Source organism: Dunckerocampus dactyliophorus, chromosome 12, assembly GCF_027744805.1.
Source record: "Dunckerocampus dactyliophorus isolate RoL2022-P2 chromosome 12, RoL_Ddac_1.1, whole genome shotgun sequence".
Taxonomy (NCBI): Eukaryota; Metazoa; Chordata; class Actinopteri; order Syngnathiformes; family Syngnathidae; genus Dunckerocampus; species Dunckerocampus dactyliophorus.
Window position 1 is genome coordinate 24,921,007 of NC_072830.1, and position 26,744 is coordinate 24,947,750.

A 26,744-nucleotide genomic window follows, 5' to 3' on the forward strand; every position below is an offset into this window, starting at 1 on the left:
ATAGTAGAATAAGCCATTTAAGACATAAACAAGACTTGGGTAAGACTTGTGCTTGCGTGTGTTGCTATAATTGTGTTCCGGTGCTAGGAGAGGAGAGTGGCGGGCGGACAAAAAGTGATGTCGGGGTTCAGGGTTGAGTTTTAGTGTGGCATGGATTACGGCCGCAACAGTAGCCTGTGTTTCTATTAGACATTTTTATTGGAGATTATTGTGTCCTGCAATAAAAGCCTGTTGTTCCGGCCGTCAAGTCTGGCGCTTGGGTATCCCACAGAACATGACAGTGACATTACTGACACCTACTGACCAGTGTAGAATCCAACATATTCACAGCCTCTTTGAATGCGTCTTCTGAATGCCTTATATTTGTATTTTACTTCATTTAGCCATTTTTATGCTTGAAAATTGTTAATTTAAACAGAAAATATGAAACATTTACTTCAATATGCATATTTTTTGACTAACAATAGGCTGTTTTAAACCATGAAACAACAACATGATTTATTAATAACATATTTTGAAACAAAATCCACAAAATTTGAAATGTGATGTGGCGAGGGAGGACTGTAGTTATTAGATTTGATTTGATGTTTCTAGTTATTGCATAGTGTAAATGTATCTTGTATGTCGAGTTATTGTGTGCAACCTCTGCGGTTATTTAAATAGTGTGATGTTGATTGGTGTGTTTATAACTTATTCCTAATATTAGTATTATTTATGCAATTATTTTCATAATTTTTATGTGGCAAATCTATATACATTGCATTTCAGATTTTTTACCTATTTATAATTATTTTTTTGTATTTATTTGTAATTTCTTAAGCATGTCGATTGGGTGACTTACAATCTTACAAATGAAAGACACATCGGTAAAAACAATCCCATTCAATTTGTTTTGGAAGCGTAAGTAAATCGCCAATGGAGGGGGGGGAGCCATATAAAATGTCTCTTAGGGCGCCACATTAGTAGAATGAATGTTATTTTGGCGGGGAAACTTGCATAAGAGAGCTAAGAGATATTAATCAAGACAGTGTTCTCTGGGATGATCCAGTCTACAAACTATTATTGGATGATAGAGCAATGGATGAAAAGAACAGTTCAAAAATGTATTTCTGAGTCATAAACAGCCACATATGGATATCAACATCATCTCCACTTGCATGAAAATGCATCGACTATAATCATCAGAGTATATTCGTTCTGACCAAGATGCCACTATGAGCGGAGGCAGTCTCACGTGCACGCTCCTAGCCATGTTGCCAGTTCATGTTTAGGCTGATTGAGAGAAGCTAGAGACAAGAGCAGCAGATTGTCCTGGGAGGATAGACCTCCCACTCACTGGCTGTCTCCTTGCCCTCATAAAAAGCACTTTTTGAAAGCAGAAGGCGATAAAGCCCAGATAGATGCTGGTGCTTGAGCGACAAAAACACAGGGGGAAGTTATAGGACAGGCATGTTGCTTTGTCTGTCATGAGGCAAGAAGATAGATAAAGGGAGAGAAGACAAATTATCCGACTCCTCTCTTTCCCTCATCAGACACTTTGTGAGAGTATTGCAAGGATATGTCACCTTTTTATTGCCAAACAAATGTCTGCTGAGGGAAAAAAACACACACATTTTTGTCTTGATTTTACTAAGTCAATCTCTATAAAAACTTCATAAAAACTCCTAGCATTGGAGAGTTGGCAGCCAATCCAACTTTGTAATCAGTTCATGTCCCCCGATACATACGCCCCTCTCGTCAGTCATATCTGTTTCTCTATAATTTCCCCCCTCTGGTTGTGAACGAAGCGACAGCAAGTTTTGCCTCTCCTCATAGTTACTTCACATAATATATCTACTTTGTCATCATCATCATCATCATCACTGCAATCTCTAAGCATGGAGGGAGGGGTCACAAGAGACAGGACAGCAGACACGTGGACAGTGTTACCTGAGAGGTGGCCCTGTGGAAGAAATAATGGTTGACCAACCGAATGTGACACTGGACAGAATGATGGAAAACGTAAAAATGTCCAAAGGAAGCACACTGAGACAAACGAGGGACTGAAGACTCAAGGTGATCAAGAGGACGGATGATGAGAGTCTACTGTACACATTTTAAGATATTAATAGAGTTGCTGCTGGGTGGAAACTTGTAATGATGTTTTTCCGCACAAAATAGACGGCCTGTGATGACTTGTGACATACACTGACGAGGGTGTACGCTGGCATCAGCGGAGGTGTCAAAAGGGCCGAGTTTGGTCAAATTTTGATGATGAGAAGCTTCCACCGGACAGCAATGGCAGTAGTAGTATATAAAAGGCACAGCAGGGAAGGTGGAATATCGCAGCAATAGCACAGTATCACCATTGTTACTGTTTCCTATTGTTACACTACTCCACCTACCTTAACTGTGAGCCTTTGGGTGTAGCAATTCCATATCCTTTGGAGTCCAGGTTCCCGCCAACTTTCATCGTGTCACAAGGCTTGCGCTGCTCCGTGTACTCGTTCATGGTGGACTCCAGGAGGAAGGCGTACTTCCCCTTGGACTTGCGCACCCGCGCCACGCCCTCTGCCGTGGTTTTGGTGAAGACAGTTGGCTCGGCCGACTTCATATATGACCACATCTTCTCATATACAGCTATTTTGGACCTCTGGATAAAATGAAGGGCAAGAGAACAATAAGAAGAAATTAATTAATGTAGAGACAATGTGATCATCCATCCATCCATCTTCTATGCCGCTTATCCTCACTAGCGTCGCGACTATGCTATGCGAGAGGCAGGGTACACCCTGGACTGGTCGCCAGCCAATCTATGGGACAAACGTGCCAGGAGTGATTGCTCTTCCTGCCGTCTTGGAGGTGAGAGATGACGAAAACAAACATGCATGCACATGGCAATATATTAAGGCCGGCAAAATTATCGAGTTCATTTTCATTTATTGTGTTATTAATTGTCCCAGGCCTACTGTCCGTGAGACATTTTTCTCCAAACAAAAAATCTTTTCACGTTTTCCGAGATCTTGTGACACGAGATCTTGTGACACCCCAACAAACAATGGAAAGATGCCAGATGGAATAGTGCCATTGTCTACAACAGTGTGTATCTAGTTCCTGTATTAGTGCAATGATTGCTTAAGTGAAAACTATAAAATAAATTGTGCTTAATTTTGCCCAGGACATGAAAAATATACATTACTGTATTTCGAAATCTAACTGTGTCATTTGGCTTCAATTTTGTTTCAATACATGATACTGGTCATAAGCTCAGATAAAAAAGGGATTTGATTGGACACTGTCTTTTCATGTCCACTATCTGCTGTTGCAACAGCGGTCATGCTGGGTTTTATATGCCAACACAAAAAAAGCTTTTGAGCAACCTCATCTACTGATGAGATGTAGAAGAAAGTGCATGTTGAAGTAGTGGCACTGGCTTGCGTTTGGCATTCGGTAGCATTTTGAGAGATTAATTGGCTGCGTGCTGAGCCCCCTACTTTACACCCTCTACACCCATTACTGTACATCCGCCCACTCCGGCAACACTGTGCTCAAGTTTGCAGACGACACTATGGGGGAGATGAGTCTGCATACAGAGAGGAGGTGGTACGACTGAGCAGGTGGTGTAAGGACAACATCCTGGTCCTGAACACTGCCAGTACAAAGGAGCTGATCATCAATTGCAGGAGGATATTAGGCACATTCAGCCGCCCGTGATTGATGGGGACTATGTGGAGAGTGTTTCCAACTTCTGCTTCCTGGGCGTTCAGATCAAGGAGGATCTTACCTGGAGCATGAACACTATGGCAGCAATTTACTTCTTGAGACTCGTCTGGTAGAACTATTAACCTCAGAAACTGCTGCTGTCTTTTTACCACGGCTCTACAGAGAGTGTGCTGACATACAGCATGTGTGTGCGGTATGCCAGCTGCACAGCAGCTGAGAAAAGGACGCTCCAGAGGGTTGGTTGTCGGTTGCTCTCTCCACTCCCTGGACGAACTGTTAAAATCACGGTTCTTCAATAAAGCACAGGGCATTCTCAAGGACCCATCACACTCGGGACATGACATCTTTAAACTTTAGCCTTCAGGCAGAAGATACAGGCAACTGGAAATCAAATCAAACAGACTGCAATGTACTGTAGTTTCTATCCTCTGAGGTCTGGACTACAGAGCAGAATTTCTTCTTATCCAGGATAACTTTGAGGCTTAACTCCGGATATGCCGTACTACGAAGCTGGCTAATTGGCAGGTTAGATTGGAATGGAGAGTAAGGCCCTGTCTACACGACACGATTCCTTTTTTTTTGTCGAGTTAAAAAAAAAAAATCACGTCCCCACAGCGTTGGATCAGTAAATAGTCATGTCCACACGGGAATGGATCACTTGGTGAAAACAATGTAATACATAAGGCACACTAACAGTTACGGGCAATAATATTGACATGCCAAAGATGTCAACGCTTTTGGCCATGAAAGGCTGAAATGACAAAATACTTAAAAAAATTCAGCTTTGTTCTGAAAAAAAGGGTTAAGAGCGAAGAGTTAAGAGCAAGGATTTTCCAGGATCGGGCAAAACCCTTAAAATCCTTTTCATTTTCTCCATGATTATCATGAGGAAAGTTCTGGATTGGGCCGCACGAGTGGTTATCATGTTGGCCACACAGTCAGGAGATCGGGAAGATCTGGGTTTGAATCTCCACTTGGGCATCTCTGTGTGGTGGTTGTATGTTCTCCCCGTGCATGCGTGGGTTTTCTCCGGGTACTCCGGTTTCCTCCCACATTGCAAAAACATGCAAGTTAGGTTAACTGGCGACTCTAAATTGACAATAGGTATGAATGTGAGTCTATATGTGCCCTGCGATTGGCTGGCGACCAGTCCAGGGTGTACACCGCCTCGCCCGGAGTCAGCTGGGATAGGGTCGCATATACCCGCGACCCTAATGAGGATAAGCATAGATAATGGATGGATGGAATTTCTGGATTGTCGTTGGAGGGCCTGGCATATCTCTGCCAGCTTCTGGAGTCTTATGTTTACAATGACACACGTTGAAATGTGCACTTCCTTTTAGCTAAATGAAAGGATAAAAATAATTGAAACAATTATCAATTTAATGCAGTTCAGCCTTACAGTAACACATACTAGTACTTTGAACAGCAAACATGATTTTTACCATCTCTGATGATGCAGCTCTTGTGTTGGACCTCATTCGATTGTGCATATTTAAGTAATATGCCAACTATTCATTGCATGCATGTTCATGGATCGTCGGTAGACCAGTTGAGTGAAAACAGCAAGCAGAGGAATCAAACTGTTATGCTACACAAGCGTCCCATCTTCTCCCCGATAGTTATTCCCCACGCGGCTCCACTCCTGAGAGCAGCACCCAATGAGGTGTGTGTTTGTGTCTGCAGCGTACGCGTGACGGACACCTATCCCATAATAATGTCGCTCATATCCAAGAGCGCCAGCAAAACCCGCCGCTCACCTTTCTCTCTCGTTCTCTTTTTATGACTTTGTGTGCCCTCCAAAGTCCATCATAGACACAACCTTCACACTAACAACTACTTAACGCCCACACTACTTCAGCCATCCTCATCCTCAAGCTGAGTCACATTTATATTGGTTGTTAACCAACTGTGTGCCCAGGCACAGTAAATACGTATTACTTGCACAGTTTAATTACATGTAAGAATTCTTACTTTACAAATGCACGTTCAGTTTTTACTAACAATATACTGTTGTGGTTGTAGTGGTGTAGAACCACACCACAACTTGTAGCTACATCCATTCAGGGTACACAAGTCAGGCGAGTGAACCACGACACAATTAGTGACAAACAGTCGTATTATCACCATAATTATATCTGACAGTGTCGATCATAACTGAGGTTATTGCAACATTTTTGATGCAGTTCTTGAATTACAACTTGATCGAGTGTACAAGTGGTCATAATGCTGCTGTTGGTTAGTGTATGTGTGTCAGGGAGATGCAGAAATGGTGACTGTGCAAAAATACCGCATCTCGGATGGGGGGAAGATGTGTGACAATATGAAGTGACTCTTTCCAGATTCTTGAACAATGAATGAGGCAGTGAGGGAGTAAATGGATGCTGGAATTCACCTTCAAGCATCCGCACTTTGAAAAACACATTTAATTATACATCGACACACAAATCTGCTCAGAGGAAGAGATGAGGCGCACACACACACACACACACACACACACACACGCACACACATACTCACGCGTGCATCCATAGGCGTCTGGGTACGCGTATGTGCGCTTGTGCACACACATAGTCACACAAACAGACACACAGATAATTAATGGTGGTGGTGAATCCCCCTCAGCTGTGGGGGAGTAAATTGCTTTTTCACCCTCCACAGATTTTAGCCTGCTCGTTATGTTGATGATGCCAGAGCTGTTCACAGAAGCAAAAACTGTCTGCTCTGATAGCCGCCACCACCACCACTACCCCACTCATCCAAGCTGCCACCCAACACACTTGCGTCTTTCAAATCTGTTATTTGGACTATATGAGCACAAGATGATTGTGAATATTTCTAGAGTGTGACAGAGCACTTTTGGTGTTGCCTTCATGTCTACAGATGTTATTATCACCATCTCAGGGTAGAAGTTGTGAATGGGTGAAGCTAATCTAGACATTCTCTCAGCCACTTAACTCCACCCTCTCACTTGTTACCTCTGCTAAAATAACGCACAGTGCATCATTGTTTTGCCTACATGTGTATGTTTTTAGCAGTGCAAATCCAAAATTGGCCAACTGACTTCCACTACATTTGGTCCACGATATGGGCCAAGGAAAACACTGCTTCACCTTTAGTTAGTTAAGACACACACGATCTTGTGTCTCATCTCAGTGATTAACATGAGTGTGTTTAGTTATCCTGTTAGGATTGGCTCTCAGAACTTTGTTGCTGGCAAAGGCTCCTGTTCTTGTAAATGTCGCTGTCATCGCTTTGACCACATCAATCCAAATGTAGAAACGACACCAATGGAGTATAACAATAATAATCAACCTTAACCATAATTAGGAAACACATTTTAAATTGAAGCTTGAAGGCAGGAAGAAAATGGACAACTACAGCAAAGTGTAGATGGTGGACTGCAATACTGCAGCATCCAGAACCAAGACAGCAACAAGGTTAGCTAACGTGTGTTTATTTTGTCATCTCTTAAAATGTTACAATGAGGCAGGAATGACAGAAATCTGCTTCATATTCATCCACAGCCATAATCTACATTGTGTATAGTACCTTGTTGTGCTAATGGAAAAGCGCAAATAGGAACTAAATCTGTGGCAAGCTGAGTGCAAAGGGGCAATAGTCATCATAGTTTGTATGGTCAGTTTTTGTAATGTCAGTTTGAGAAAATAAGCTTTTTAGTTTCCTGCCTGCCGTCTTACCTACTTTCCTGCCTCCACAGTTCCCCCCATAAATCAGGGCGGATATGGGTTTATAGATAAGACCAGCAGTAAATTAGGTCACAGTGGTTTATCCTTTTCCCCCCTAAACCATTAACACTCTACAGTCAAAGCTAGCCACATTTTAGTGCTATTTGTGTAAAAAAAAGCCTTCTCTGCACTGAAAATGTTGCTGAGGGTACAGGCGGTCCTCGGTTTACAATGTTTTGTGTTATGTCTTTTTGTGGTTAGAAACGCTCTCCCCTGAAATAACCTCCTCTTCCCCTCCCAGATCTCTTTGTAACAGCACACAGAATCCATGACCCCTATAGCGTTCATTATGGGTGGGTGTTTCTCCACTCTCTGAGCTTTTTATGATGTTCATTTTCACTTCCACGGTGATGGCTCACTGCCACTTGGGAGACCTAATGAAGTGCAGAAACTAACAAGCAATGTTATCCTTCCTTGGTGTCGCTGCACAGGCACTGTGTTCACAGTGCATTCTTAATGCAGTACCTAGTTGTCAAGCGAGTCTCGTGTTGATCAACCAACGTTACGTTTTTAATGAACACTTTAGGCTCCAGAGTTGTGGTTAGTGATAAAGGTATATTGTAAATCAGAAAAATCATCAGTATGACCCAAAGTTTGTGATGGGAGTAAATTTAATGTGCATATTATGACGTCACCAAGCTCCCTGTCTCCACGATATCGGCTCATCAAAATGTCTGATCCACTTACTATATACTTAGTAGATACTCGTCCTCATCTCTCAAGCAAAACCAGCCACGATCATTGTCATTTACAGCAGGATCTTGAACACCACTGCTGCCTCAATGGCTATTATTACTGCTATTATTACATAGATAAAGCATCTATCTATCTATTATGCCTGTGAATATTGTTATTCATCCAGGTCACTGTATTCTCAGGTCATATCTGTCTATTAGCAGTGTATTTTTTGCCGAAGAATCTCCCGCGAATCGTGCCGCTATTTCCATGTGTTTTTTACATTGGTGCTACACCTCCCAAATAATTTGGGTCGGACAGCCATAGGTATGAAAGCAAGGAGCCGTTCTCTTTTTATTAGTGTTCCATTGAATTCTTGTATTTAATCTTTTTATCACTGTATTGTATATGTTCCGCATGTGTTCAGTCCACAGTGAGGCCCTTAGGAGTTAATTCAGGTACAATTTAGGTTAAGTTCAGACTTACACTAAAACTCGACTTACATCACAGTCTAGGAACGGAACTCGTTCATAACCCGAGGACCACCTGTATTCATCACCACCCACCCGGACTGGAGTAAATCAGTTTACACGCTCATTTGTCCTTGTCCCGCCTACAGGAATCCAGAGCAGAATTTGTCTGCCCTGCTTCAAGTCAGACTGTGCTGGTCAAGTTTGAAGCCAAGTTTCTCGACCATAGCGACTGTACTGCTGTACTGTCTGTCAAGAATTGTTTTTATATACATTTTTTCACATTTGAATGAAAAACCATCCACAAAAACCCAGGCTGCATTTTAGCATCTTTTTGTAGCGGCACTCTTTGTCGTGTTACAGTATGCTTTGCTAGTGTAGTGTGGAGTTACACGTGTTGCAAGATAGCTCGTGCACAATTGCATGTAGGAAATTAAATGTGAAGAAAACAAAGGCGGCAATTAAAAATGAGTTGGAGTATGACAGGAGGAGGATTCAAAGCTGTTTCTTGTTCATGTACAAACACAATTATCAGCATGCACCACTGTAGCCTGTTGTGCTTATCTTCTTTGTTTAATTCATTGGCAAGTTATATGCTGTCGTGCTGCTATGATGTCATGTTATTTACGCAGCAGACGAAGTTGGCGCTATCCAGCAGCAGGAATTCAGGTCTGATTTAGCAAACCGTTGCATACGGAACTGAACTATACCCTATGGTGGAAACAAGGCTCAGGTGGTACCGCCTATTACAGGTACTGTAATTTTGTTTAACGTGGGGAAACCTTTAAAAAAAAAATATATATATATATATATATATATACATATACATATGTATGTGTATATATATATATATATATATATATATATATATATATATATATACATATACATATGTATGTGTGTATATATATATATATATACACATAAATATGTATATGTATATATATATATATATATATATATATATATAAAATACAGTATGCAATATATATAGTTGTTATAATTTTTCTCATAAACAAATAATGATGCTTAAAATTACATGGGACTGTACGGATTAGTGTGTTTATTTACTCAGCAGCACCAATGGAATCTATGGCCTGGAGGAGTGGGAATTCATTGAGGGACAGGTGCTTATTTGTTTCAAATGGACGACACACTCGGCTATTAATTGAGACACTGCTTCTATTAGGGGAAAAAGATTTCTATTAGTAAGTAGCAGAATTCAAATGTAAATGACGAAAAGCACAAAAGTCGTACCCTGAAAAACTCCTTTGTAGAACCTGAGTCCAGTGTCCCGTAGGCGATCTCTGTCTGTTTGGCCAAGTCCTCTGCGCTCTCGATGGGGGAAACCATTCTCTCCACAGTGAGGAAGGCAGCAAGGTTGGCTGTGTAAGATGAGATGATGATAAGGGTAAAGAACCACCATACACCTCCTACTATACGTCCAGACAGAGACCTGGAGAGAAGACAGATGGAGGCGGAGGAGGGAGAGAAAAGGAGCGAGGAGCAGAGGAAGTGAGTGGGAAGCGTGAGGAAGAGAAGGATGGGTGCAACAGAAGGAAGAGATCAGACAGCGGATTTGAGATGTATGTTTGTCGACGATGAAGGATCAGGGATGTGTGAAGGTTAAGGGGATAAAAAAATACATGAGAACAAGAGAGATGTGGGATTAGCAGAGGAAAAAACAGACAAACAAGCTTAATTATTATCACAGTTTTGCAAAACATTTTCACCACCTTGCATGACTGTGGGCACAGCGTTACTGCCGAGTAAACCGCTTTCATTCCTTGAACCAGTTCAACAATAACAAAGACGTCATGAAACAGATTGTACTTTGGGCCCTCCTCCAGCCCTCACAGCCTCGCTTTTCTCTTCCTCCATGTCTGCTCTCTTTATCCGAAGACTGAGAGCAAGCACGTCAACTTAAGTGGCAGTTCTCTTTGTTTGCGTGAACTTGTTTTTTGCTGAGGCAACACAAGGGAAAATGTGAAGTCCTTCCTGGAAATGCAGTCATTTAAAACCCTTTGAAATGTTGAGCGCACAAAACACCTCGGTAAAATATGCATACCATGCATGCTTTACAAGCTTTGAGCACGTGAATAGTTAATTTAGACAAGGACATAACCGCTAATGACAAGGAAACATGCACAGATTTTTTTTTATTCCATTGACACTCTTCATTGCATGACTTACGTGTTTCTCCTTAAAAAATAGATTGACATGCCAGAAAGTCATTGAACTACTGAAGTCATATTTCACATTTGGGAAAATCATGTTCCTTCGAGAGTTTGCCCAACCATTCCACATGTGGACTTGGAGAAGGCATTCGACCGTGTTCCTTGAGAATTCTGTGGGAAGTACTCCGGGAATATGGGGTTCGTTCTCTGTATGACAGGTGTCAGAGTTTGGTTCGCATTGCCGGCAATAAGTCAGACCCGTTTCCATTGAGGGTTGGACTCCGCCAGGGCTGCCTTTTGTCACCAATTATGTTCATTACTTTTATGGACAGAATTAGGTGCAGCCAGGACCTTGAGGGGTTTTGGTTTGGTGGCTGCAGGATTGGGTCTGTGCTTTATGCAGATGATGTGGTCCTGATGGCTTCATCGAGCCGTGACCTTCAACTCTCACTGGATCGGTACGCAGCCGAGTGTGAAGAGGCTGGGATGAGAATGAGCACCTCCAAGTCCGAGTCGATGGTTCTCGCTTAGAAATGGGTGGAGTGCCATCTCCGAGTCAGGGGTGAGATCCTGCCCCAAGTGGAGGAGTTTAAGTACCTCGGGGTCTTGTTCACGAGTGAGGGAAGGATGGAACACGAGACAGACAGGCGGATTGGTGCTGCGTCTGAAGTGATGCGGGCTCTGAATTGGTTTGTTGTGGTGAAGAGGGAGCCCAGCCGAAAGGCAAAGCTCTCAATTTACCGGTCGATCTACGTTCCTACCCTCACCTGTGGTCATGAGCTTTGGGTAGTGACCAAAACGTCAAGACTGCGGGTACAAGCGGCCAAAATGAGTTTTCTGCGTAGAGTGGCTGGGCTCTCCCATAGAGATAAGGTGAGAAGCACTGTCATCCGGGAGAAGCTCGGTGTAGAACCGCTGCTCCTCCGCATTGAGAGGAGCCAGATGAGGTGGTTTTTGGGCATCTGGTCAGGATACCACCCGGACGCCTCCCTGGGGAGGTGTTCAGGGCATGTCCGACCGGCAGGAGGCCTCGGGGAAGACCCGGGACACGTTGGAGAGACTATGTCTCTCAACTGGCCTGGGAACGTCTCGGGATCCGCTGGGAGGAGTTGGACGAAGTAGCTGGGAAGAGGGAAGTCTGGGCCTCCCTGCTTAGGCTGCTGCCCCCGCGACCCGACCTCGGATAAGTGGAAGAAGATGGATGGATGGATGGATATTCCTCGAGTTACGAACAAGTTCCGTTCCTCGACTGTGATGTAAGTCGAGTTTGAGTGTAAGCCGGAACATATACCCAAATGATATCAAAATTAACTCACTTAAGTCACTCACATTGTACACAGAACACACGTGGACAGCGTAATAAACAATTAAATACAAGAATGAAATAAAGCAGTAATACAAAGAGAACAGTCCCTGTGTATCCTTGTCCGACTTTCTTAAAATATTTTCCCTTTAAGGATAACCTCCTCTTCTCATCTCCAGATCTCCTTGTAACATTGCACAGAATCCATGACCCCTCTACCATTCAGTAATCTTTATCCTTAGTGATTGATGGTAGTGACTGTTGAGTGGTTTGGACCAAAAGAGTGGCTAATAATGGTGGACCTGTCTCCTCTCTCTAAGCTGTTTATGATTCCTTTTCTTTGGCGCACTACCATTTGTGAGAGATAATGAAGTGTAAAAAGTTAACTAAAAGGCGATGTTATTCTTTCTCAGTATGGCTGAGCAGGCCAGCAGTATTCCTCTGACCAGCACGAGGCACACACTGCATTTTTGTGCTGCACCCTGCATGTATTCGTCCGCCTGCATGCTGTAAATAGTTTCTCGAGCGGGTCTCGTGTTTACGGACCAAAATATTCAATTAATTTATGAGAGCATGTTCATAACCTTTGTTCGTAAACTTTGTAACACGGAACACCGTAAACCAAGGACCACTTGTACATTTTTATTTAATTACCGGTGTACAATTTAGTACACAAGTTAAATGCCTCAAGTGGAAATACTAAAATTGAGACATGTTCAAAGAGCCCAAAAAGTTGCCAGAGGTCTTTCTCAATCAGAGCAGCTAATATTACAGTGTACTATGTTTGCCGTGCTCTGAGTTGGCTAATTGTCTAAATTCCTTAGTTTGTGGAGGATGACATACAGTAGAAACTCAAGGTCAAATACAATTTGTTCTTCATCGCCAATTTGTAAAAATGTTTCCCATAGAAAATCATGGCAAGAAAAATAATTGGTTTTAGGGTCAAACTGTCACCATCATAATCCCTTCTTTTAACTGTATAGGTAATGTTCGGGGTCAGGGTCCCCAATCACCTGGCTGCAGGAAATTCAGGCACAGTGACAAAAAACCCCCACAGTACATAACAACATCACATTTTATGTAAATGCATGTACATTTGGGGGCAATTATTTTGAAATATGGGCCATTATTTTATTCAAAAAATAATACATAGTTTTTGCATGTTTATGTTGTTTGTTGCAAGCGGCGACTCGTCCCACTTTTTTCGACGGTCCTTGAAGGCACCACAGTCGTGTGTGTACGCTTTCTCACACGCTACACAAATAGGCTAGTATACTGGATTTTTCCTGTTTTTCTTTCACATTATATTTGGTCCCAAATGCTGATACTATGGGAATGCATAAAGGTATGGTTTGATGATGTTATTGATTGTCTGGAAACCCCCCTGACCCTCGCCCCCATCCCTGGAGAATTGTGGGAACAGGACCCAGCCCGTGGGTCCAAAAAGGTTGGGGCCCAGTGTTCTAAGTAACATGTTAACATTCTTAGCTGTCTTAAATATCATCGCTATAAAAACAATAAAACGTTCCTAAACACACCTTTAATGATTTGGTAACAAATAATGGCTGGTTAGTCCAAAGTTTAGTGCAACTTCTGGCATATTTTCCCCCAAAATGTTCTTTAAAGTCTGTATTGCATTGCCTCAGTGGAGCATTTGTCTTCTGAGGCTCCACTGCAGATGTGCGACCATGCATTTTCTTTTCCACAGTGACTTGACAGAGCCATACTGTCACTGGCAGCATGTGAATGAACCTTCAGGAATCTATGTGGGATGCTGTCCGTCATTTTACAGTCATCTAAGATGACTCAGTCACCACAGACCTGCAGAAAGCCTGCACCTCCATTTAAAACCTGTCCTCACTTCTTACTTGTCAACTTTAAATCCTCGAAAGACAAGAAACCTTTGAATCACAGCCAACTAAATGGGTCGCCACTTCATTTGGAGTCACATCTCAAATGGATGACTAGAACTTCTATATGACATTTAACATTTCAAATAGTTCTCCATCGAAGAAGGCCTCAAATAAAAATGTCCTACAGGAAAACAGTTAGTTGCCCTTGACTTCTTTTGTGTGTACTGACAAAGAGGAGGAGAACCTGAAAAAAGAGGTAGTTATTAAACAGCATTTGGCCTTGCACCAAGTTGGAGATGATGTTTACCTTCTGGAGGTCGATAGAGTGTGCTTTCATTCAGATAAAGCTGTGATGGAGAGTACACTTGCATGCATGTGTATAAGTGTGTGAGTGTGTGCATGCGTGTGTGTGTGTTGCCGGATAAGCATACTGAGTGACGTCCTTGATATGTCATGTGATTTGAGTGCGAACACATTTGTCTGGCAGTGAGAATGTGGATGTTGGTATGCAACAGGCGACTCGTTCTATGGCGGGTCATGTATCATCTATGATAGCCAACAGATTGCCTCCCCAATCGTGTGTGTGTGAAAGATTAATGGCTCACTGTTCATTTTTTCCCCCTTCTCACACACATTTTGTCCCACACAAACACACTTTTGTGAGGAACGTTGTTTGCATGCAGCGCGCCAAGCTTTTTCTCACCCTGCAGACGTGAACTATTAAAATGTATGTGGCACATGTCAGGGCATGAGAGCATCCTTTTCCGATGCATTCCGTGATGCAGTTGTAAATGTATTTTGAAAGACTGAGTGCTTTTCGCACATATTGACAATAACTAAAATCACCCCATGGCCATGACACATATTCATACTGTCATGTTCAACATCCTATAAACAGAAAACAAGGATAAAAACTCACACACTCAAACAGAGGGACAGTCACAATGGCCTATACACTTGACCCTTTAGCTCGTCCAAGAGAAAAGTCTTTTGTAAACCACGGTAGAAATGAAACCCAAATTGTTAGTTACGAGGACAATGATGTATAAAGGTCTGGGCGAGATTTAATACGGCGTGAAATATGGAGGATGGTGGTCAAATAATATTCTCCTCCATTTGTTTGTCATTCAGCATTAGCAGGAGTGGAGCGAAACAGTATCAGTTACATTTCGCTAAGCCTTATCACCAAAACGTAGACAGGCCAATCAGATTTAGATGCAATACAAACACTTAAAAATGTTTTTTTAATTATAATTTTTTAAAAATTATGTCCAACTAAATGTCAAATACATCCATTTTGGAAATAATGTGTTTTCTTTTAATAATATTTATACAAACTCCTTAATTCACTCTATTGTCACCTCTGGGTCAAAGTTGACTAGGGAGTCCATTAAGAGACAAAGTACGTTAACAAGCTCCTCACTGGAGCTGCGGAAGAAACTTCTCCAGCCAATGAGGAGGATGGGGAGACAAGAAAGTTCAACCAAAGTTATGACAGCAGGTATTAAAAATGATTACGTCACTTCCAGGCTAACGCGCCAAACAACTTGGTTTTTTGTTCCACTATTTTTGGATTAAAGTTAAGCGTAATGGCGTTGGAGATGTGCTGTTCCCATTGGATTGGATGGCAAAAAGACGCTGGGCCTATCACTGCATGCTATTGTCATCTCCTGTCTGGAAAACAAACTCCAGGCTTATATTCATTTTATATATTTTGTACAGTGTTTTAACTTGATATTTCGCTTTGTGGTATCCCTTAGTTTCATTATAGTGTATTATAGTTTTATACAAAGGGAATTGCACACGTTTTTACCAGATGGATGAAGCGAAGCTGGATATGTTTAGTTGCAGTAGGTTGCAGTTACTGTGAGCACCTCCAAAACCATTAAAAGTGAATTGCAGTGATATAGTCAGTCTTTACAAGTGGATTTTAATTGGTGACCTTGTGACCAATCTCAGATGGTAAGCTTCAGTGCACCACTGTAGTTTGTTAGTCATTCCATTAGATGGATCTGTTGCAATCATTAAGTATGCAGGCCACCCGGGGCCATTTACTCAATACATCACACACACACACACACACACACGCACACACACACTGCACTATACATGTAACCCCAGCCAGCAGTGTGCACAGAGGAGAGCTGTAATTTCAGATTACACAACCAATTCCTCTGAGATGCTTTCTTGTGATCAATTTACCTCACTCTCATGCACTGTTCCTTGGTCCTCCTCCTCATCATCATCACTTTTCTGCCATTTATGCTCACAATTCCAGTCCAAACACCCGACTGTCCATCACTCTCCCCTCCCACCCTTTCTGCGGTGACCTTGCCAATCAGCGATATTAACATCCCAGAGGTCAGTGTTTCAAGATGACGAGCGGGTGGGTGGAAATGTCTTGTCAAGGTCAGGCTGACAATATGGGTCATTCATGTTTTCATGTCTCCTGCCAGTCACTCCATTTTTATGTAAACACAGAGGTGCAGGATTTACATGTCTGGCTGCTTGTGTCTCATAAGTACTCACATGCTCCTTGTCATGGAAAGCACATGCATTAAGCCAAGGATTAGACTCAGCATGGGTAGCCTTGAAAAGATCTGATGAGGGGGGATAAGAAAATCTGATGGAGAGATTGGATGCAATAGAATGTAAAAGGAGAAAGAAGGAGAGCTTGATCTCAAAAGATGGATAAAGATAGAGGGAAGATGGAGGCAACAGAGTGAGCGTGGAAGAGCTAAATAGAAGTGAGTGTAATACTCAGACTGCAGCAGGGACCGAGGGATGCACACGGCATACCAATCATGGCAGCTCAATACACAACACACTTTTCGCACTCATACACAAGCTGCGTATACATTCGAACAGAAAGTGTCATATGCTGTTTCCCAATAGACATTCATGAAGGTTACAAGAAAGACAAGTGCTGAAACAATACAGCAAATAGCAAGACAAAGATCAAATAATGAATCCGAAACTAAAAGATGTGCATCTTCCTCGGGAGACCTTTTGCCTTTCTTTTTTAATTCCAGCTCCACCGTAAATGTCATTCTCAATATGTTGATCTCTACTGACATGCCAGGCTGGTGATTAAGGCTGGTGATTGGGAAGGGAGAGAATAAAATAGGATGAACTCATGGTCATGGCAGATGTTCCTAACTTGGAAAAAGTTGGTATGGACCCAGATGTACACCTGATCAAAATGTTTAAATGAAAATTTCAAGAATTTACATTTTGGACTGTTGGATATTAAGGAGGTTCTAAGTAGAGGTTCAAAATGCAAAAAGATGGGAATGTTGTTCCAAGTAGTGAAGATGGTGAAGGTTCCCTGATGGTATTTTGTCTCACTGCCATTACTTCTTCTTGTATTTTGAAGCTTTGCTTAGAACCTCCTTTAAATCCAACAATCCAACCATGCAAAATGTAAATTCTTGCATTCATCATCAACATTTTAGTCTTAAAATGTTGATGAGGTGTATAGTTTTCTCCTTCATTTATTTTGCGTTTATAATTACAGCCCCCTGCAGGGCTGGAGTGGAACAGTAACTGCTGTGAAAATGTTTGCTGAAGTCATGTACGGAGGGCTCAAACTCCGAAGTTTTGTGTAACTCAGAGGTGTCTGTCCCCCACACTTGAGTGGAAATGGTGGAAGAAAATCTGATAGCAATATACCGTACTGTAGTTTCAGCAAAATCCATATTATACAATTAGTTAGCTAAGTCGGAACAAAAGCTTTCTCATTTTCACATCTGTAAAACATTTTTATTTCTGCAGACAATGTTACTATAGATTTCCTGTGCCTTGCCTGGAGGTTCATTCATCTCAGGCTTTTATGGCAGAAAGCCTACCTAGTGAGCGTGATTAATTTCCACTTTCTCTTTCATCAAATGATTTGACATTCTTTGCCATTCATTGGCAATGGCAATACTCCGGTAAATGCAAAATTGTCTGAAGCCTCTTCCCACAAAATAATGGACAAGGAACGCCATAGTAACAAAAGGGGAAAAAATCACAATCTCGATTCACACCAACATGCAATCTAATTTCTAAATATAATTTAGAAAATTATTTACACAAGGTCCCATACTACACCTCTGCCTCATTCTCCCTGTCCCCCAGGGAGCCTCACCGACCAGGGCGAGTTGGCTCCGCTGGCTGTCATTTATCACCTCACAGGGGAAATGATCGCATGAAGTAATTGACCTTTCTTTTGGACTTGACTTTATAAGGTGCATGAATGTATTTTGGGGTGCATGAGCCTGCCATGTTTTTGAATTTCTGTTCATTTCTATTAATGTCCTTCCTGGACCACCCATGAAGAACGGCAGAAAGACCACTGAAAGTTTCTGAGATTCACAATCTCAGTTCTAAGCAAGAAAATTGTGATTCACATTTTTTGCCGAATCATGCAGCCCTACAACGCTGAGTTTTATTTGGAAAGTTCATCACGTATTCGGACTAGATCAAAGTGTTGATGAATTGAGACATTCTGGAGCAGCCTTGCTGGTTGCGGCCGGCTCCAGTCGCTTAGCAACCATGAAAGCTAGTGGACAGTCGATACATATTTTGTTTGACACATTTCATGTAATGTTTTTCAAGGTTCGCAAGAACTTCACACTTTGACCTACTTTTCATCTAGCTTTTGTAAAAGAGAGTAAAAAAATCCAGAATACCAACACAACTCAGATCCAAACCACTGCATGATACAACATACAGTCATTATTTTCAAGTGGACATTCTTTGTTCTGGTTTTATCATTGTCTCTCAAGGAATTAAAAATACAGATTAATTTTGACAATGTTTAGATGGTGAGTCTGTGCAGCAAGTAAAGTAAAACATCTCACTGCAATGTCTTTAATACCAGTAATGCAACAACACTGTCATCTTCTCATACGGACGCGATAGAACGTTAAACAAATAACTCTGCTTGCATTTCGCTTTCACAAAAAACCCCCCCAAAAAGACAGCCTGGTGGATGAAAGAGAAAAAGTACAAATCTGGGACCTCTTTCTCTTTGTAAGATTTTAATTTGGCATTTATAACTGCAGCAATACCGGTCTTTATAGCAGTCGGGCTATATTGGAGGTGACAAGGCCGTGCAATTTCAGTGATGAACGCCAGCGTCACGTTAAGTATCACATTATCACAAGGACACGCACATGCAGGCTAGGGTTAAGTGATAGAGCGCTTGTGTGTGTGTATTGTTGTGAAACTGCATAACCGCTATTTTCTGCATGTGTGCGGACATGAAGTGTACTCTGTGTTGTTAGGTGCACTTTATTTATGTGTGACGATACGAATGCAGATGCATGCAAATGGTACGAGTGTCATTTGCACAAAGTGGGAAGAAGGACAGGGAGATGCTGATGGTGCTGGTGAAGGAGGAACAAAAGGCACCGAATGAAATGGGAGATGAGAGCACAAAAATAAACAAAAAAACAAAACAAAACAATGAGAGGGTCATAACGGAGCCAACTTTTGTTCTTTCCCCAAATGTGAAATGCTGTTGTTAAAGCAGGTGTGAGAGCGGAGAAAAGAAGCAAAAAGTCCTACAGTTTGCACAGACAGACAGCCTTTCAGCAGTAGTTTGTTTTTTAGGGTTTGTTTTAGTGCAGCTGTTGAGTGAGGGAGGTTTTTGCCTTCAGGCGCTACACGCACCAGTAAAAAGCTTTTATTCATCTGTTAAATTCTGTGGGTGTATTTGTAAATAAAAGAGTCTGGTGTGAATAAGCATATTAAATGTCTGACAATTTTAACATGTCACATAATTTGTGAAAATACTGACAAAAAATCTGAAAGAGATTGGAGGAAAAAAAAAAAAAAAAAAAAAATATATATATATATATATATATATATATATATATAAAGATGTAAAACTTTTTCTTTGTACACAAAAGGCCTTTCTCTCAAAAATTGTTCACAAATTTGTCTAATTCTGTGTGTGTGTGTGTGTTGGGTGGGGGGAAAAAATCAACCCCCCACCCACACAACCAACCAACCAACATTTGTCACGCATACACAGATATACACCGATCCAGAGCATCCCAGCTTCCAGGTATTGTGTACAGAGCCTAGCAACATGGGGCCATGCATTATCCTGCTGCAACATGCGGTGATGGCCGTGGATGAATGGCCTCAGGATCATGTCATGGGATTGCTAGTCATCCAATAAAATGCACTTGTGTTGCGGCTTGAGTGGCTCATGGTGATGGTGGGATTGTTGTATTGGCAGGCGTATGTTATAGACCAGCCATCACCAAATGGCGGACCTCGGTCCGGACCCGGACCCAGTGAAAGCCCTGTGACCAATTAAAGTGAATGGGAAATATAATAACATCTAATCATATAATTCATCATATAATTACTTCAGTTATTACGGTTAACGTGACAGCAAGCGCGGCAATGTCACTCAAAATGAGCCAATGACATTGTTTGTTTACCTGCCGAGTGAATGACAACCATCCATCCATCCGTTTTCTTTGCCGCTTAATCTTCATATCGAACCACGGCTTGCTCAAAAGTAACAACAGTTGATCGAGAAAACCGAACATTTAAAAGCGAAAGGACTGTCCAATATGTGTTCATTCTTCCAGAATCCAGAGCCAAAGCGTCTCATGTGCTGTGAAACTGTCACCCCCCTGTTGAAAAATCTACGAGAGTCATAGCATGCTCACTTATCTTCACTATGGATTGTATGGATATCGGAGCAAAACAAAACATCTTTCGCTGATGGGAGAGTGGAGGAGGAGTGCTTCTGCTGCAGAGATCTTACTAAAAAATAAATAATGTACTGTTGCAGATTTTCTGTTAAAGAGGCACTTATTAAATTATTATAATATTTTTTTTTCCAAACAAACAGGTGCAGTTTTATTTAACTTAAAAAAATAAGCCTCTGGTGTTCATTCACTTTTCAAACATTTTTCCCCAAACAGACGGATGACGCGAAGCTGGCTTACATACTGTATAGTTGCAGTTTATTATTTATGTGAAATTTGGTCCTGTTTCCTTTTAAGTGCCAAAATAAGTATGTTGTATGTCAGTAGTTCTCAATTATTTTTTGTCATGCTCCCACTGGGGGACAGAAATATTTCTGTACCCCCCCAATTTGAAATGCTATTGAGAAACTGATAACATCTATTTATTTATCCATACTGTACAGACTGAAACCAGAAAAATGCAACTGAATGGAGGACAGTGAAGCATACAAGCATATTCAGATAGCATGCTGAGTACGACAAATTCATACATGTTGGCAAAGTCCTAATGCCTCACGCCCCCCTGGCATATTTGAGAAGCACTGGTTGCAGGGTGATTTGCAGGGTTTCATTACATTTGATATTCATATGACGCAATTTAAGGCAAAATAAGGTTGGGACCTTCGCTGTGAAAAAAACTGCATAAACGGACCTTACTCAATCTTCATTGAAGACCCCTGTTATAGACCAAGAAACACAGGTGCATGTTATTGATGGAATTTTGAATGCATGTGACGAGATCCTGAGACCCATCATAGTGCCAGTCATCCACGACCAGCACCTCATGTTGCAGCATTATAATGCACGGCCCCATGTTGCAAGGCTGTGTCTGAAAAAGTTATCTGAAAAAGCAGAAGACAGCTAGGTAGTCGGCAGCTAATCAAAGCGGAAACCATTAATTATCACGAAGTTATGAAGAACTTACATTCATATGCTCGCCAGCAGTTAAGCTACCACTGCCTCTCACTCTTTTCTATCATTTGTTCTGTCGTCACGCTCTCCCTGTTGCTCCTTCTCCTCTCCTCAGTTTTGCTCTCTAAAGGTCCCGAGGATGACGTCCATGAATATTTGAATAAACTGCATTCTGAGGTTATCAATAATAGAATGCCATATTCGTATAAATATTCTAAAAATACAGCTGGACTCTGCGTCTTCTTTGCTTCATTAAACATTTATGGACACCTAGCAAACTGTGAAATCTCCCACCCTTGTGCACCCATATGGACAAGGTTGAGAAACTGCATAGCCATGTTTCCTTTATACTTCTATTTTTCATATCTACTGTGTGTGTGTGTGTGCGCACATTTTTAGTTTCACACGGTGTCAAAGAGCAGCAACCCAGGCCAGTGCTAATGCGAGAAAAGTGCTTCACATTGTAAACAGTCTGCATCACTACAGCAGTGTGACACCATGACAGACACACACCTCCACACACAACATTTAGCTGTTCTGCTGAGATTCCAAAATACATGTGCATGTATTTTACTCTTTACCTTATACCACAGGTCGTCTCCTTTGTATTTAAGGGTTACCTTGAAGGTAGTCATGTGCAACATGGATTTATTTCAGCCTTTTAAGTAAAATAAAACAGGATTAACTAGATGCACTCATCAAAAATAGAAACACACTTATTTTTGCTTCCATCTTTCATCAGTTATTTCTCCTTGTGTTCACAAATCTGTCTAAATCTGTGTCAGTGAGCACTTCTCCTTTGTGGTGTACCAAGATGCTGATTAGACAGCAAGATTATTTCACAGGTGTGCCTTAGGTTGGCCACAATAAAAGGGCACTCCAAAATGTGCAGTTTTATCATACAGCACAATGCCAAAGATGTTGCAAGCGTTGAGTGAGCGTGCAGTAGGCATGCTGACTGCAGGCATGTCCACCAGAGCTGTTGCCTGTGAATTGAATGTTCATTTCTCTGCCATAAGACGTCTCCAAGGGCGTTTCAGAGAATCTGGCGGTACATCAACCAGCCTCACAACCGCAGAGCACATGTAACTACACCAGCCCAGGACCTCCACATCCAGCATCTTCACCTCCAAGATCATCTGAGACCAGCCACCCGGACATCTGCTGCATAAACAAATAATTTCTGCATGCTCGTCTTCCTCATTGGGGTCCTGACCTGATCGCGGTTGGTCATCGTAACCGTCTTGCGTGGGCAACAGGTCACATTTGATGGTGTCTGACACTTTGGAGAGGTGTTCTCTTCATGGATGAATCCTGGGTTTCACTCTCCATGTACACCGTCTTGTGGGTGAGTGGTTTCCTGATGTGAACGTGGGTTGAGTGAGTGGCCCATGGTGGTGGTAGTTTTATGGTACAGGCAGGAGTATGTTATGGACAACAAATGCATGTGCATTTTATTGATGGCACGTATCACGTGGCGGAAAGATCTTGAGGCCCATTGTTGTGCCATTCATCGACAACCATCACCTCATGTTGCAGCAGGATAATGCACAGCCCCGCGTTGAAATAATCTCTACACAATTCCTGGTAGATGAAACAATCCGAGTACTTGACCAACATAGCGTGGCCAGCGCACTCACCGGACACGTCACACATTGAGCATGTTAGGGGATGGTCTACAACGGCGTGTTCCAGTTCCTGCCAATGTCCAGCAACTTCACACAGCCATTGAAGAGGAGTGGACCAACATCCCACAGGCCACATTCAACAACCTGATCAACTCTCTGCAAAGGAGATGTGCTACACTGCATGAGGCAAGAGGTGGTCAGGAACGAACCCCCAAATATAATAAAACTGCACATTTTATTGTGGCCAGCCTAAGGCACACCTGTATTAATAATCATGCTGTTTAATCAGCATCTTAAAATGCCACACCTGTGAGGTGGATGGATTATCTCAGCAAAGAAGAAGTGCTCATACACATTTAGAAAGATTTGTCAACAATATTTGAGGCAAATATGCCTTTTGTGTACACAGAAGAAGTTTTAGATCTTTCAGTTCAGCTCATGAAAGATGTGAGCAAAAACAAACATTTTATTTTATTTTTTCTATTTTTGTTGAGTGTAGTAAGCCTGGTAGGAGTAGAAGAGGGTCTGTTTGTCTAACGCCCTGCAAGGCTGGAACTTCTATGGGCAGCCAGATGCGGCTTCTGTCAAAAATAGAATAGACGTGTATTTTTAGAAGAGCATGCTGTGGAGCAACCGGGGTGTTTCCCTTAGACACACACACACCCACGCACACGCACACACACACACGCACAGTATGTCCTCCCTCACACACCACATCTGCTGCACTCACCGTGGTGAGATGTCACAGCCTTGTTGCATGAAGGCTCCCAGTGAAAACCAGAGGGAGTTGAAGATGCCAAACTCATTTGGAGGTTGGTCGGCAGGGCCCGGCTCTGTGGTGCCCTCCTCTGGTTCCTCAGCATGCCACTCATATGGACTGAAGCGACTGACCTGAGACAGCACAGGAAAACAATGTATTTAACATCAATAGTGCATCATAAAGGATTACATTCAAATTAAATATTAGTTATTGTCTGTTTCAAGTTGATGGCAATGAATTACCTTTAATGTGAGTTCATGAAACACAAAAAAAGACAGGTATCGTCGTCCTGCTAATAAAACCAGTTTACCCTGGTGCAAAATAAAATATTTTCATTAAAACCTACAGTAGCAGTAAAAAGTCAGGACTGGAATGTTCTTCAATAACACGAGAAAATGTGTCCAAAGTGTTGACCAAGAGTGTAAGTGTAAACTAACTCACAAATCATAACATGTGGTGCATGGGGGATGACGTAACATGATGGGACAGCGCTATTTTTTATTTGATTTGGGGCGGGAGAAAGAGAATTAAAAGAAAACAATCTCACTCCACATTTCTGTTTGTCTGTCCGTATGTTAGTTAGCAGGATACCGTCTCGTTTATTGAGAATGACATGAGAAATACATGGATTGGACTCTATCATTTTCATTCTGGGGCTGGGGGAACGCTTCCATCATGACTGAAATGGCACTAAGAGAAAATGAACCTTACAAAGTTTCATATCAGGTGTTTTTTGGTAAGTAGCTCCCATTCAGTGGCGAAAACGCAAAAAGGCTTTCTTATTCATTCCACTCACCAAAAACAGCACCACGCTGACTCCGATGTAAGCAAACACAATGCACATCCAAATCTCATATGCCAGCGGGTCCAGGAAAGAGAAGACGCCTGGTTTGGACTTCTGAGGCTTCTTAATCATGATGGAGATTCCCAGAGACATGAAGGGCTTTGAGAAGTCGATCACCTCTTCCCTGACCAAAGTGATGGTAAGTGGGGCCACTGCGATTTCTGCTTTCTGCAAAGGAAAGAGGGGCTTGGTTGCATTTGTGTTATAATGTTCTTCATTTGCAGACAAGTGTCTTTATCGGTCGTCTCCATTTTCTGCTAAAGAAGAAATTAAGAGGAGGATGAAAAAGGAAAGTGCAAGGACAACTGAAGGGGCACGTAGAAAAGCAGCAAAGAGGGAGATAAGTGGAGAAGGAATCAGGAGAAAAGGTGAGCACAATGAGGAGTTTTTACTGAATAGATGATGAAACAGCACATGTATTAAAGTAGGAGAGCAGTGCAGTGAAGATGCAATATTAGTGAGAGAAGAAATGTGCAGTCACAACACGGACGCTAAGAGAGCAATATCAGAAACAAGTCAGCAAGTGGCACAGGCATGCAGAAACATACAAGAACATAAAGATAAAAAGTGAATTAGAGGCAAAAGCTGTAATAAATGTGTTTCCCCTTTGTGGCCTCATCAGCGAGGACACTGAGCACTTGAAACAAATCAAACCTGATTAGCGCTGCATCCTCGGTGTCACCTTTCCTCCATTAGCAGCTCTGCAGGCCAATTAATGTCTGCTGCTGCTCTGCAACAATCTCTTCACTTCCACACCTCCTCAAAGTGATGACTGACATTGTCTTCTAAATGTTGCAAAGCAAGCAATGGGCAATCTCAGGCCGTGTGTGATGTAAACAGCATAATTGGCTGCCGTGCTGAATTCTTCAGGAATTAGTGAGCCCTGGCTGGAGGCTGGAGGAAACGTGCACAGAGAGCTTCAGATAAGTCGATGTACTGCATACTGGAGAGGGTTTGACTGTGAGAGCCTGAGGTGGGGTCACAATGGCATGAGTAGATACTGTACGAGTGGAATGCCAATGTCACTGCAGCTGCATTAACTACTTTGCTGACTTTGTGAAGATTGCTTTACTTTTGTTGAATTGGTGTCAAGGGTTTTCTGGTTGCAGCACAGTCCTGGTCCCCCTCAGTGGTTATTATATCATATCTACGTGTACATCTAACATGTGCAGTTGGTAACTTCTTAAATGATAACCTTTATTGGGACGGCAGCGGCTCAGAAGGCAAAGCAAGTTGTAAACAGAGAACAGAGGGTTGGCGATACGAATCCTGCTTCCTCTATCCCAGTCACTGCTATTGTGTCTTTGGGCACTTCAGACACTTCACCCACCTTGCCTCCAGTGAGTAAATGGGATCTCACACTAAAGTGCTTTGAATATCTTCAAAGGCACTATATAAATCCAATCCATTCTTCTTCTTCTTATTGTTATTGTTAACTTTGCCGAGTCTCCTATGTCGCTGGGTGTGTGGTCAACAAAAGCAAAGAATGGCCAGGTTCTGTATTACGGAATCGCAGAAGAGCGTCAATGTCAAGTTAGCAGGAGCGGGAGGGTTTGGAGGGGGTGAAGAAAGCCGTGTGTCAAAAACATATTTATGACCCATACCCATTGCATACTCTACTGGACTACATAAATACGATCCATTAATCCTTACCCCATAAACCAGCTCTCCCACCATCCCGTTCCATATCTTTGTCTCAGGATCTCTGGCGCCGTATTTCCCATCAGGCACGATGGAGATCTTGTATTTGATTCCAATGTGTTTGGCGATCTCTGAGGCCAGATCCACACAGTAACCCTCATACTGGTCATTGCCTTCATATAACTCCCAGTTCTTCTTCAGCATCACATAGGGACCCTCCTGGAAAAGCAGCATAAGGCGAGAAAGACACTGTTTGGAGGAGGATTATTGCACTG

At 42.2% G+C, this 26,744-nt stretch overlaps 1 protein-coding gene across 6 annotated transcripts in view; it reads right to left on the reverse strand.

Moving 5' to 3' along the window:
- gria4a (glutamate receptor, ionotropic, AMPA 4a) overlaps nt 1–26,744 on the reverse strand; it is a 130,748-nt gene that overhangs the window by 15,449 nt on the left and 88,555 nt on the right. For all 6 annotated transcript variants that reach the window (XR_008573052.1, XM_054793230.1, XM_054793229.1 and 3 more), the window contains exons 11-15: nt 26,482–26,688; nt 24,781–24,996; nt 23,955–24,115; nt 9,854–10,052; nt 2,385–2,632 (exon numbers count right to left, since the gene is read on the reverse strand). Coding sequence is in view for 5 of the 6 variants with exons in the window: in XM_054793230.1 (XP_054649205.1) it covers nt 2,385–2,632; nt 9,854–10,052; nt 23,955–24,115; nt 24,781–24,996; nt 26,482–26,688 (1,031 nt within the window). In the remaining variant the exon portion in view is untranslated. The remainder of the gene's footprint in view (nt 1–2,384; nt 2,633–9,853; nt 10,053–23,954; nt 24,116–24,780; nt 24,997–26,481; nt 26,689–26,744) is intronic.